General features: G+C 40.8%; 1 protein-coding gene across 1 annotated transcript; it reads right to left on the minus strand.

Moving 5' to 3' along the window:
• Window positions 1–322: 322 nt before the first annotated feature.
• Window positions 323–12,631, minus strand: prrt1 (proline-rich transmembrane protein 1). The gene is made up of 4 exons (XM_023401783.2): window positions 12,165–12,631; window positions 8,324–8,661; window positions 5,849–6,040; window positions 323–3,752 (listed from the first exon to the last, which is right to left on the minus strand). The coding sequence occupies exons 1-4, from the start codon at window positions 12,181–12,183 to the stop codon at window positions 3,576–3,578; spliced, it is 726 nt and encodes a 241-aa protein (XP_023257551.1). The 5' UTR covers window positions 12,184–12,631; the 3' UTR covers window positions 323–3,575.
• Window positions 12,632–12,675: the final 44 nt, after the last annotated feature.

The following is a 12,675-nucleotide window of genomic DNA, read 5'->3' on the forward strand; positions in this document are numbered from 1 at the left end:
AAGCTGCCTGGTTGGGAATCATCTTTAATTGGCGCAGATGATGCATGGAAACAATTCTCACCATAATGTGTGATTTGTAATCATGTTAAACACAAACCTGCAAGACCTCCTGTGATTAAACACAACACAGAGAGAGATACTGTAGTTCATGTTCTGACAGAGAGAGGAAAAAGAGAGACAGGGTTGGAGAAAACCGGGGCAACTATAAATAGCACCTCAGTGATGAGGGGAAAGAGGAGAGGCCACAGAGAGACTGAGAGGATGGAGAGAAACTGAGAGGTGAAAAACAGATCCGAAGAATGAGACGCCGCCTTCACCATCATGTCGTTCACAACCCAAAATGATTCTTTATTCATTACTCAAACAACTGAAGTCAGAAACAACCAATGCATGTGCAACACAGCCATGAACATAATTAGAATAATAAACCTCAAGAGAACCACATGTACACAGGTAAGTTTTGGCTCTTTGAACAAGCAACCCGTCGCAATTACTGTACAAGCTCAAAAAACAAAACAACACAAAAAAAAAAAGAAAAAGAAAATGAGGAGCACACCTCCCAGCTGTGTATTAAACAGCTGCAGTTCTGGTTGCTGAGCACAGAGGAGTCCTATCAGAAAGCACACAGGGAGATGCAGCCTAGCGCCAAATAAACTAGATATGCTGGGAGTGACTCTATTCAATAGATGTGCACTCACTGCCAGAGCCTTCTGTACACTAATAATACTAAACAGCACTGTGCCTCATTTACTTGTCAAACACTCAAATATCAACAAGTCAATCGTATAAGGACAGGGCCTGTATTTATCAAACTGCTAAATGTGACATTTTTGGGCTTAATGTGCTTTTACTCCTGCTCAAGAAAATAAATAGAAATATGCTAATTTGCTTTCTTGCCCAGAGTTAGATAAACATAGTGATACCACGCTCATGTCTCTACAGTAAATATGAAGCTATTAGCTTCTTAGCTATATTAGCTTAGCCACAAGTGAAACAGCTGCACTGCTTCTGTCCAAAACTGCCTACTAGCATCTCGAAGGCTCACCATTTCATTTATACATATACAGTATATACAGTATCTATATTTCACATCCGCACAAAGACAGATATGTAAACACAACTATTAAGAGGTTCTGATGGGCTAGCCTTTGAGCAGGGCCATGCTAGCTGTTTCCAGTCATTGTGCTAAGATAAACTGACTTGCTGCTAGCTGTAGCTTCATGTTAAACGGTGTCAATCTTCTCATCTAACTCTCTGCAAGAAAGTACATACGTGTATTTCTCAAAATGTCAAACTACTGCTTCAATAATAAAATCTATTTAGCAAACTGAGTTTCACTTCTAAATAGGTGGTTCTTAACTAACGTGTACTTATTCTAAACCTCTACAGATGTTAACACATCCTAGATGTCTGGCAATAGAAAATAATTTGGAATGGGGTGGTCTTAGTCCTTTTGCAGTTGCTTCCTCCTGTCTCCAGTTTATTTCATCACTATTCATTTAGTATAAATATTTAGATTGTCATTACTTCACGTGGTAATTGCTACTGGAGACTTCACTCAAATAAAATGAAATAAAAAGAGAAAAAAGAGTATTTGTACGTATAATTCTTAGAAGTTTGATAAATACAAACCCAGATGTGTTCAACGTACTCAATATTATACATCAATAATTTACGATGTAATAATAATAATACTAGTAGATATTTGTTAAAGAAATAAAGTACGGCATAAACTGTATTTATACTGTCTCTATTTGTGTTCATTGTCAACAAACATAATTTTTAATATATCTATGTAATTCTTTTAAAAATAGCATTATCATAGGGACCAACAGAGGAAAGGGGGGAGAAGAAGAGATATGTTGATAGGTCCAATAACTCTTGTGGACAGGAGAAAGACAGAAAGAGAGAGAGAGGGAACCAGAGGAAAGATTTCATAGAGCAGAAAGTGCTACAATACAATATAGGCATTAGTAGTTTCTCTCTCTCCTAATGGAGACATTCATTTCCTGTAACTCCTGAAAACTCACAAAATGGTTCATACTGCAACGTTACAGCCATGTTGGCTCTTACAAACATCTGCACACCTGCTGCTCAGAGCTACGCTACATTATAGAAACTGTACTCATAACGGGGGTGGGGTGGTGGGACCCAACTCGCTGCAGAACAACAGTGAAACAACGTTACAGGAGCTCACAGCTGCACATCTAGCCTCAATATTTAAGACAAAATGGAAACAAACTGAGAATGACATGCAGGGTTATGTTGCCTCATAAGTCTAATGTTGCACTAAAGTTTCATATACAGTGTCTGAGATTAAATAGCTAAGAGATGCGCAACACAAAATAGGCCAATACACTAAAATACAACCCAAGATTCAAGTACTTATCATCTAAATTGTCTCCTTTTCTTGTTTTGACAGTTCAACATTTTGAAAAATACTGTACCACACACTAATAGAAATTTTAGGAAATACTCCCCCCAACAACTGGGAGACAAGCTTTTTTTTTTTTTTTTGCACTAAAAGCCCATTAGCCTAAATTTATATTAACCATGCACTATAAGAGCTATGAATCTAAGCAGTTGCGTCACCTCATCTGGTTACTACAAAGTGCAATATCATTATCATCATCATGAGATATCAAATTTAAGCCAATTCAAAGTGTCAGATAGCTGCAAATAAACCAGTGATATACTATAAATTAAAGCAGACAAAGTCAATGCATGGGTAGATATTGAATAAATTAATAAATAACAGATTTTAAATAAATTAACAAACATATAATTCATAAGTTATGTATCACATCGTCCAGCTAAAATGTCCATGTAACACGCAAACAACCAGGCTCAAATAAATACTCTGTTTGGTTAGCAAGTCACTTTGTAAGTCCAGTCTCCATTTGGTGTGTTAAATGTGTATTGATCACCCCCTCTAACACTGTGTATCAGCAATAATACTACTCTGTAAATCAACACTGGTTCAACATGGCACTTTTTTTTTTTTTTTTTTTTAAGTTTTTAAAGAAGAGAACACATGTATGCTTGTACCTGTAAGACTAAAAATGTGCATTGAACTATCCTAAAGGAAACTCTTTGAATGTGATGTCTTCAACTGCAGGTACTGCGAGGGCTCATTTTGTATGTTGGAGCATTGAAAACGGAAACACACAGTGACCTATCCTCTCATCTAACTACATCAGTGAAGGCCGTATGAATTAATCAGCGTCAAATGAATTGTTAATGCGAGGAGCTTTGTTTCCCTCCTGCAGCTCGTATCTGTGTGTAAATATTAAGCGGTCGCTGTGCTAACAGCAATACTGGGTCTCATTTGACAGCTGCTTGTATTTGGCATTTGAATGTTAGCTGTGATTGGTTGTTTTTGGTCGTCGGTGTGTGTTTGATGGCAGCAGGTTAGGTTGTATGTGTGTGTGTGTGTGTGTGTGTGTGAGTGTGTAGCTGTACACAGAGTGCCAGCAAGCAGTAGCAGTTTGAGTGCACTTTCAGAGCTTCCCTCCAAACAATTATAAGAGTAGTTAGCTAGCTAAAATATGCCATGATTTCCCATCTGCGTGGAGTTACGGCTCCCAGTCGTCGTCGTGGTGCTGCGAGGCGATGATGACCACCACGGTGAGGATGGTGCACAGCACAATGGAGGCGATGCCAACAGCCAGGCTGATGAAGGAGAAGTTGCGCGCCTCGCGGGAGGCTATTTCCGCCGTCACCATGTCCCCTCTGGCTATCGCCGTACGCACCTAAGTGATGCCGGAATCAGGGGGGGGGGATGGGTGTGTGGGGGGGGGAGGAGAAATTACAATAGGTGTTATGTAACAAGAAGATGCACGAGTGGGAGCAGGAGAGAGTCTAAAAACACCACGGATGGATCGATTTCGCTGCAGCAGAGCCTGAATGTGCAGAACGAGGCCACACCACAAAACATTAACACACCATAACAACATATACAACTCAGACCGGTGGGTCCACGCCCTGTCAGCTCGGCTCAACTCAAAGCCGGCTGAGCAGGCCCAGAGGAAAAAATCCATTCTGTCCCGTTGCACCGACAATGGCGCAGTTATGTAACGTGGTCTGTCGTGTGCATGTTGGTCAGCACAGCCTGTCATTACAGAGGTAAAGAACAGGCACAACATGAAGCATGAGAGCCAGCAGACTGAGCCTTTACATTTCTAACATCACGCTCAACTTCACTTGTATGTTTATGTTGTAGGCAATGAACGGCTTGTAAAAGAGCAAACTCTCTCTTTTCATGCAGAGGTCATATAGACGACATAGCTGAGAGTGTGTGTAATGATGGTGCAGCTGTGTATTACACTGAACTACATCGGTTCTTTCTGCATGTGTAATCTAAACCCTGACACTCGCAGCGGCACTTCCCTCCTGCTGTTCCCCGTTTTCCCTGATTCCACATTAATTTAAAAGTATTGAAAATATTGGCTGGTGTCAGTTCAGTCACAGTTCATTCACAGTTCATTCACAGTTTGAAGTTTGATTTGGGGGAGTTTTTTTCTGTCTGTGTTTCAACCCCGCACAAACAAATTAATTCAGTTACTTCACTTATTCTGGAGTCCATGTTGACAGGAAGAAAGAGATGCAAAACAGCCTGTCACATCCTGTTTCCGAACAATCGCATTATTCAAACGCATCCAAAACGTCTGTGGGTTTGTTTACGAGAGCGAACATCTCTGCTGCGTCTCTTAATGGACGTTTTTATTATCAAAATGACAACAATCTCTGTAACGAAGGTTTCACTAATTTACCTGACGTCCATCATTTATTCAGATTTAGTGCATTTCACAAGATTGTCAAGTATTATCATCCATGTGATGAATATATTGAAGGTCTTAGTTAAAAGGATAGTTTGGGTTTTTTGATGTGGAGTTGTGTGAGGTAGTCATATATAGTTGGGGTGTATTACTTGCAGTCTCCCAGTTAGGAATGCCGACCAGGGGCACCGGCAGAAAGGCAGAGCTATGTGTTGCTGTGCACGTGGCCACGAGAAGAGACACTTTTACAAACACCCGCCGAAACAACCTAATATCCGTTGAAATGTACGCCTTATGTAGTATATTTTCAGTGGTTTATCTCCCCATGCAAAAAGCACTTTCATTCGAACAACCGTATTCCTATGAATAACCGCAACTACAGAGAGCACTGTATTAGGCCGCAGCCACAGGTCAGCTGACTGAAAGTGTAAAAAAAAAAACAAAACCGTTTGTGTGGCTGTTTATCTAGTATGTTGTACATTTACATTTGTTTTCGCTTCTGTTTCAGGCGTTTCTGACGCCCAACAGAAGCTGAATCAGTCAATCAATGTACTTCATGTGCAGGTCGGCACAAAACACAGCTAAGATTCATCCTGAGGGGAACATGAATGGCTGCTCCACATTTCGAGGCCCTTAACCCAACAGTTGTTGAGAGATTTCACTCAACAAAGTAACAGAAATGTGAACGGTGAAGCTGAGGGAAAAGTCAGGGGAGAGGCAAAGTCAGTACGAATCATCCTCTGGGGACCATGAATGTCTCTGTACAAAATTTCTTGGCGATCACTCCAATAATTGTTGAGTTATTTCAGTCTGTAAGTGGCGGACCAAACAACAAAGCCATACCTGAGGCCTTTGTGCTTGCGTGGCTGAAGACAAAAAGACTATAGGTTTAGATTTATAGCTTCTTACTTTTCTGCATTCTTATCATTCTAATGGGCAAGTGCATTGCCGAAGATAAACTGATGTGTAAAATGACTTCAAGATTCATTTACACCACAAAGTCTGTGGTAAAGGCGACATTATGTTAATAAAACCCAAAGATCAAAAAGATACTGTGAAGCAGCATTAACCTGCACTGCTTTGATGATCGCAATGATGCCTGTCGGCCAGAAGCAGCAGACGGTGGTGAGCACGGCAATGGGCAGGTAGTCGTGTGGTGGCCGACGGTCCATTAGGGTGATGCTGGGTGGCATTTGCATGGGATGAATCTGGCCCGGGGGGATTCCTGGGTGGGCTCCTCCAGCCGGCATGTAGGGCTGACCCTGAACAGAGGGAGAGAGAGAGAGAGAAGAAGAAGAAGAAGAAGAAGAAAGAGAAAGAAGAAAGAAGAAGACAGAGTGAGTACATGTGCTTTTTAAAAAGAGCAGAGCGGCTTACAAAACACGTTGCCCTCAAAAGACACAAGAACAAGGTGACATGAGCAAAGAGGACGGTGGTAAAAGCGAGGCAGAGGGAGGGAAACAGCGCCTGTTAGGATTACTCATATCAGACAGGGAGCAATGGGAAACAAGATTTCATTTGCATTTTTGACAGCCGTCTGTCAAACTCATTTAGATGGTTTTCTTTTTGTTGTTTTTTTTCTTTACAGTAGACGTCAGAGGCAAGTTAATCACAGTGCGGTGCCAATTGAACATTTTTCACCAGCTTCGCTCTCTTACAAACCACCTGCAGAGCTCAGACGTGACTGCGTCTGATGTTGTGGAAGTGTCTCCCGGTGCGCTCGCATCCCCTGGCTGTGTACTGCTGCGAGGCTAGAGAAGAGAAATCAGAGAGCGCACTGTTGCTTTAGGCTTTTAGTCCGTGAGCGGCGCGTCCGGAAATACGTGAAGCTGTGATTCATTTGTGAAGAGTCTGAAAGACGAAAAACGTGACGCTACAGGGCAGGTTTTTTCTCTTGATGACATTTTACATGCGTTCTTACCCACAATCCTGTGAGAATGTATGTGCATGAACAAAAAATCATGTGAATATTCATTTTATTAAAAGAGACTGATGTTTGGTGGTGGGACCTGTGGCAGCACAAAAGCAGCGACACTTTCAGTTATTTGATGACTCATATTTGTTTTGCGGTTTTTATTTCAGGATATAGTCTGAATGGTTTTATCTATTAATATGTACTAAATGAATGAATAAGTAAAGGCTCCAAATGAGAAACTATTAATGATCTTGTGGATTGGTTCACAACCTGCAAAGCAAAACCTTCTTTCTGCCCGTTTCTAAATTATTGTTCTGGGAATTTTGTGCCTTTGATAGATGGGAAATAGAGGAGAGATGAGAGGAAATGAGAAGAGAGGGAATGACATGAAACATACAGTATGTACTCAGTCGGATGCGTACTGGGAATTGTGTAGTTTGTGGTCGGTGCCTCATTCCCAAAACAACAGTGAAGCCCAAATGGTCTCATTTTAATAGTTTGTGGTCCAGGAGAGGTAAAACTTGACAATAGAAAAGCAAAGATTTGAGAAGAGTAAAAATAAAAAACACTATTTTGTGTAGCAGAGGTGTTTTTTTTTTCTTAATCATCTCACATCCAGCTCAGATTTATCATGTGACCTTTCGGGATGTCCTGTCCTCCAGAAACTACTCGAGGACGATGACTCTACTTATTAAAACTTATAAAAAATGATTGACGCCATTTCATCTGCCAGACGTTAAGTTCCAGCAAGCAAATGTCATTTCTGTCATATTCTGTTTTTTGTCTCTGTCTAATTTAAAGCACTTTGAATTACCCTGCGGACAAAATGTGTTGTACATATAAAGTTTCCTTTACACATTAGTTTCCAACAGCCAGAAAACTACATACACAGCGAAGCAAAGCAGAAAAAAAGCCTGGAGTTCAGACACATGCTGTAATGCAACACACGTGTACTTTTCATAAAAGCTAATCTATGGGCAAGAAATGCAATTTATATATTATTGTATATCATTACATAATATATGGAATTAGTCTATTCTGTGAATATTCTACTTCTACTCTTATTCATCTCTCTGTCCGAACAACAATCACCAAACATGTGAATAAAGCCACATCAACCGAGATGTTCAATGTTTCAAACATTGCTGCAAACTTTTCCTCTGGAAGCTCTAGAAGATAAAAGCGTGACGCTACATGCTAACGTCAACAAATGAATATTTTACAAGACATAAAACAGAGGTTGATATCAAAGAAAGGGAACATTTTAATTTATGGTTTTGTAATTCTTATAATTTTCTAATACTTTCCAAAGTAGTTTCCAGGAAAAAAAACACATAATTTTGTATGAGTTATAGGGAAAATAGAGACATTGTTTCTTTAGTGTCTTTCCAAGACACTTTCTAGTAATAATTATTTTCTAATTATTTAGAAACCTAAGAGGTAAATTAAAATGTTACCCAAATTAATTTTCAGCCATCAAGTCTGTAAATGTGAAAGATGAAAACATAAGAGTGATTATCTGTGATATGAAATGTACAGTGTGCTGAATTTTGAACAGAGACTGGTGTAATCCTGCAGCAGCCTGATGTCACACCTGCGAAATCTTTAAAAAGTGTCGTCTCTGACTCACCGATGCCATGGGGTACACGGGTACGTAAGCCGTGCAAGGCTGCAGCTGAAGCGGGTAGCCCGGGTGGAGGTATCCTACAGGGGGGTGAGGCATGGTGCCTCCGGGACCCTGGGTCTGGACGGTGTATCCCTGCGGGGCCCCAGGAGGTCCCAACGGGCCGCAGTGGAACTGGGTTTCTTGGAGGTAACCCTCTGAGCCCGGTGGAGGAGGCGGGGGAGGGTAGCTGGGCTGGGTGCCCGGCGCAGGAGCCATGTTGGGGTGTTGGGGTATGTTGGGGTCTTGCGGGCCAGCGAGGTACGGGGGAGGCTGCATGGTCTGACGGCCAGAGTCATCGAGACCTGAGAGAAGAAGAAGAAGAAGAAAAAGAGGAAGACGAAAGCAGGTAGGAGAGGAATCAGAAATAGAAAGAGTAGAGGAAGAAGAGTTGAGGACAGAGATGTACGAGTGGGGGCATGTTATCTAACTCAAACACGGCTATGTTGAATGTAATATGTCTTATCTCAGTGTTGAGGAGGGGATTACACAATTACACAGACAACAGCTCCTCAGTAAGACTTCAGAGAGCATCCACGCAAAAAAAAGAAAAAAAGAAAACGCCTGATAGTTTCCAACCTGTGCAGGTTGTGTGCTAATGATGACAGTGATTGACATTTTCACCCCAGAAGAAGAAAAAGGCCTTTTTTTCTGTCTCTCTTCAAAACAATGTTTACCATCAGTTAGAAATGTGACATTTCTGAGATGGAGAGCTTCATCTGATGGTCTGAACTGAAGCAGCCGTCGGATTTTGGGGCGTCTGAACATTTTCCACTCACACTCGTGCTCCCTTTGTGTTTGTTCAACATTGAAAATGACTGATAGGGTGTCGTGTTTTCACGGCAGGGACGTGGCTGAGGGTGCTGTAATCCATTCTGACAGGGACATGAGGAGGGAGGGAGGACGGGGACAGAGAGAGAGAGAGAGAGAGAGAGAGAGATGGAGATAGATGGAGGTGAGGATGAAACAAGAGAGGAAGAAGGAGAGCAGGAGGCAGTCAGAGAGCAGAGCGGCTGAATGATGAGGGTTGACGACTTGTGCTCGGGGACCGGCTTTACGTAACAGTCCCCAACTCTGTCACAAGCAGGAACTGGACCAGAAACAGACAGAGGGTAAAGGAAGCGAGCATGAGGGAGGGGACACCTTTAAAAGGTCATAATAAGACGTGACGAGTAGCTCAGCAAACATGACACAAAATATACATGCGAGTGAGCTGGTGGCATACTTTACATTTACGGGTTTTTCATTCAAAGTCGGATGAAAATTATGAAAATGGTCAAATATGGGGTGAAACAGAAGAAAGAAAATGTAGTTTGGAGGATTTTCAGTTGAGTCCCGATGAAAAAATCGGGAACATGAGATATTCAGAAGTCCAAAACGTTGGCATTAAACAGCAACTGGTAATACAGGAGTTATTTCCAGCAAAAAAAAACTGCATGAAAATTCACAAAACCGTGAGCTGAGTGAAGTGGCATCTATAAACAAAAGGTTGTGACCTTTTGTTTATAGATGCTTAAGATTTAGCATTGAAACCACTTCACTGAGCTCTGTTTTGTGAGTTTTCTTGCTTTTTTTCTGCAGCTGATTCACAAATCGTTGCTGAAACGACACTGAACTGAAAATCTATCCATCCATCCCTCTCGTTTTCTTTCCTCTGTTTCACCCGTAGCTTTGCTCTTTCTCAGTTCCACCGTCAAGTGTGAACAAGAATGAATCTCAAATCTAGAGGTGGTGCCGAGATGACTGAGGAGAGAGGAAAGAAAAACGTCTTCCCTCCTCTCACGTTTATTTTTATTCTTGTGAATTATTGAATAATTTTTCATCTCATCAGGCCTCTGAAAAAGATTCAAATCAAACAGGGATGTGTTCTGCTGATGAAGGGTCACGAATAGATGTGTCTTTGTTTAAACTGGTTTACAAGCCTGAATCTGGATGAGCCCAGGCAAATAGATGATTTAATCACTAGTCATTATTTTGGAACTCCCTTCATAAGAAAGTAGATGTCAGGTCTCATTAATTAGTGTTATAATTGACAAATGTATATTGTAGTAGCAATGTAATATGTTACAGCTCCTTTTCTATCATATTAGTTTCTTTTGCTTGTTGTATTTATGTTTTTTAAGTTCAAAACCAGCTCATTTTAAATTAAATTATACTGAGCTGAACATTTAATAACAATTTTGGACTAATACTCACAACTAATCCAGTTCTAGACATAATGTTTATTGCTAATTACAAATTATTGATCAGTAGTTTAAAATCTATCATTTAGTTGTCACTATTCCACTGCTGATGGTTTCTAACAGCAACACCTTCACAGTTTGATTTCAAATCAAGATATCAACATTCATACAATAATTTTAAAACGGTTCATTTAAAAATAACGCCACCGTTAACAAATAAAAACTAATGTGTGTGTCTGTGCTAAATGGGAAGCGTGATGTCACTGTTCTCGTGAATGGAATAAGATTAATGATTGCTCCAGTGATGCAGCTTCCTCAACACTATAGCAACTACATGTAATATTAACGTAATTAGTTATTAGATGTGTTTAACAAGTCAAGTCAATTTTATTCATACATTTTTTTTTTTATCCTCACAGGTCCATTGTGTCAGCAGTGAAGAACAGAATAGATCAACTTCATTGATTACATAATAAAGGCAGACGATGAATAATGCGTTTGTATAAATAATATTTCAGATATCAGCAGCTGGCAGATCAGTTACAGTGACAAAATGATACTGGAGCCTCTTTTAGTAGATATAAGTTGTTGTTTTTTTTAAAAAGGGGATAGTAAAAACAAATACAGCTTCCTTTTTTTCTCACCACCTGCTTTCAGGTGGGTCTGCAGGTGTAAATGAATCTCTCATCTTAGATCAATTCACAACTCTGAGCTTCACATGTGCCAGATCATGTGATGTGTACAGTAGCACAGTAGCATCCAGGCTCTGCTTCAACTGAAGGGAAACAACACAAAGACATCACAGGAGTAGCTGCAGCTGTTTTTACAGTTAGCTTTCAGTGTCATTATCAGCTTTGTTATTGCTTTATTCTGCTGTTTGTTCTACTCTCGCTGTTTGAGCTCCATCAGAAGCAGTTGGTGCTTCAACGTCATGAAATAAGACAAAAAAAGAAAGAAAGACAGAAAGGAAACTGGGAAGACGAGACAAAAAAAAATGGCTGTAATATGCACCAGACGTTGAGGATTATTGTTAAAGGCTGTTAAACACGCGCGAGTGATGGCGTGCACGCGCAGAGGACACCCACACTAATGTCCGTAGTCAGGAGAGATGTACGTGGGCCTGTGCGTAATGATGATTATTGTGAGACACATGGAGAAAAAAAAAAAAAACTATAATAAATTGTGAAATTGCCTGTTTATATAACTATCAGTGGAAGTCTTTCGCGTTTTATGTAGAAAATATATCAAATACAAACAAAATACTCAACTTGAGATAAAAATGTAATCACGTCAAGTCTGATAATGCGACTTTAAACTCTCTATTGGGCGCCATGGACATACTATGAGGCCCTATGGTTATTTTCTTTTTCTCCCCCCCAGGCTGCGCCCACACAGCGGTGCATCATCCTATAGACACAGCGCTGTGCAGACAAACGGCGGATTGGAAACAAGAGGGGGGGAGCTGGGAAAAAAAAAATGTATATGACACACAAAAAGATCTGACATGTATCGAGCAGGCGACACAAAGACAGAAATAACATATGTCCTCACCTCGGAAGTGGCTCAATCAAGCTGCTAATTAGGCTTCAAAATACGCCACAGTGTAAGACAATTCAAACACTCACCGTGTTTTTCCGACGACATCCCTTCTTCCGATCTTCTGTCCTCCTCCTCGGATCGGATGTTTTTTTTGTTTTTTTGTTTTTTGTGTTTTTACTCCAGCTGCAGGTGAACAATCCCTCCTTTCGTGCGCGGTGATGCAGACTTTTATTCCAAACGTGTATGTGTGCAGCCCATCCTCAAGATGCCTTCATCTTTAAAAGAAAAAAAAAAAAAGAAAAAAAAATGGAACCCACGGTTTAATCATAAAAAAAAAAGACTTCAGGTGTTTTAAAGTAAAATCCAGCTCTTCTCCAGCGCACTGGTCTGCTCAGTATCTCTCCTCTCTCTCACTCGACTGTGTATGTGTATGTGTGTGTGTGTGTGTGTGTGTGTGTGTGTGTGTGCGTGTGTGGCTGGTTGTCTAATAAGGTTTCTCCACTAACGCGTCGCCGTACATTGAATTAATCAGACACAAAGCCATCGTTGTCTTAAAGCGACAGCCCGGACTGGGGGGGGAAAAAAAACCCGCACAGG

Source organism: Seriola lalandi, unplaced genomic scaffold (assembly GCF_002814215.2).
Source record: "Seriola lalandi dorsalis isolate HSWRI2012SDOR001 ecotype SW California unplaced genomic scaffold, Sedor1 jcf7180002053753, whole genome shotgun sequence".
NCBI classification, from domain to species: Eukaryota; Metazoa; Chordata; class Actinopteri; order Carangiformes; family Carangidae; genus Seriola; species Seriola lalandi.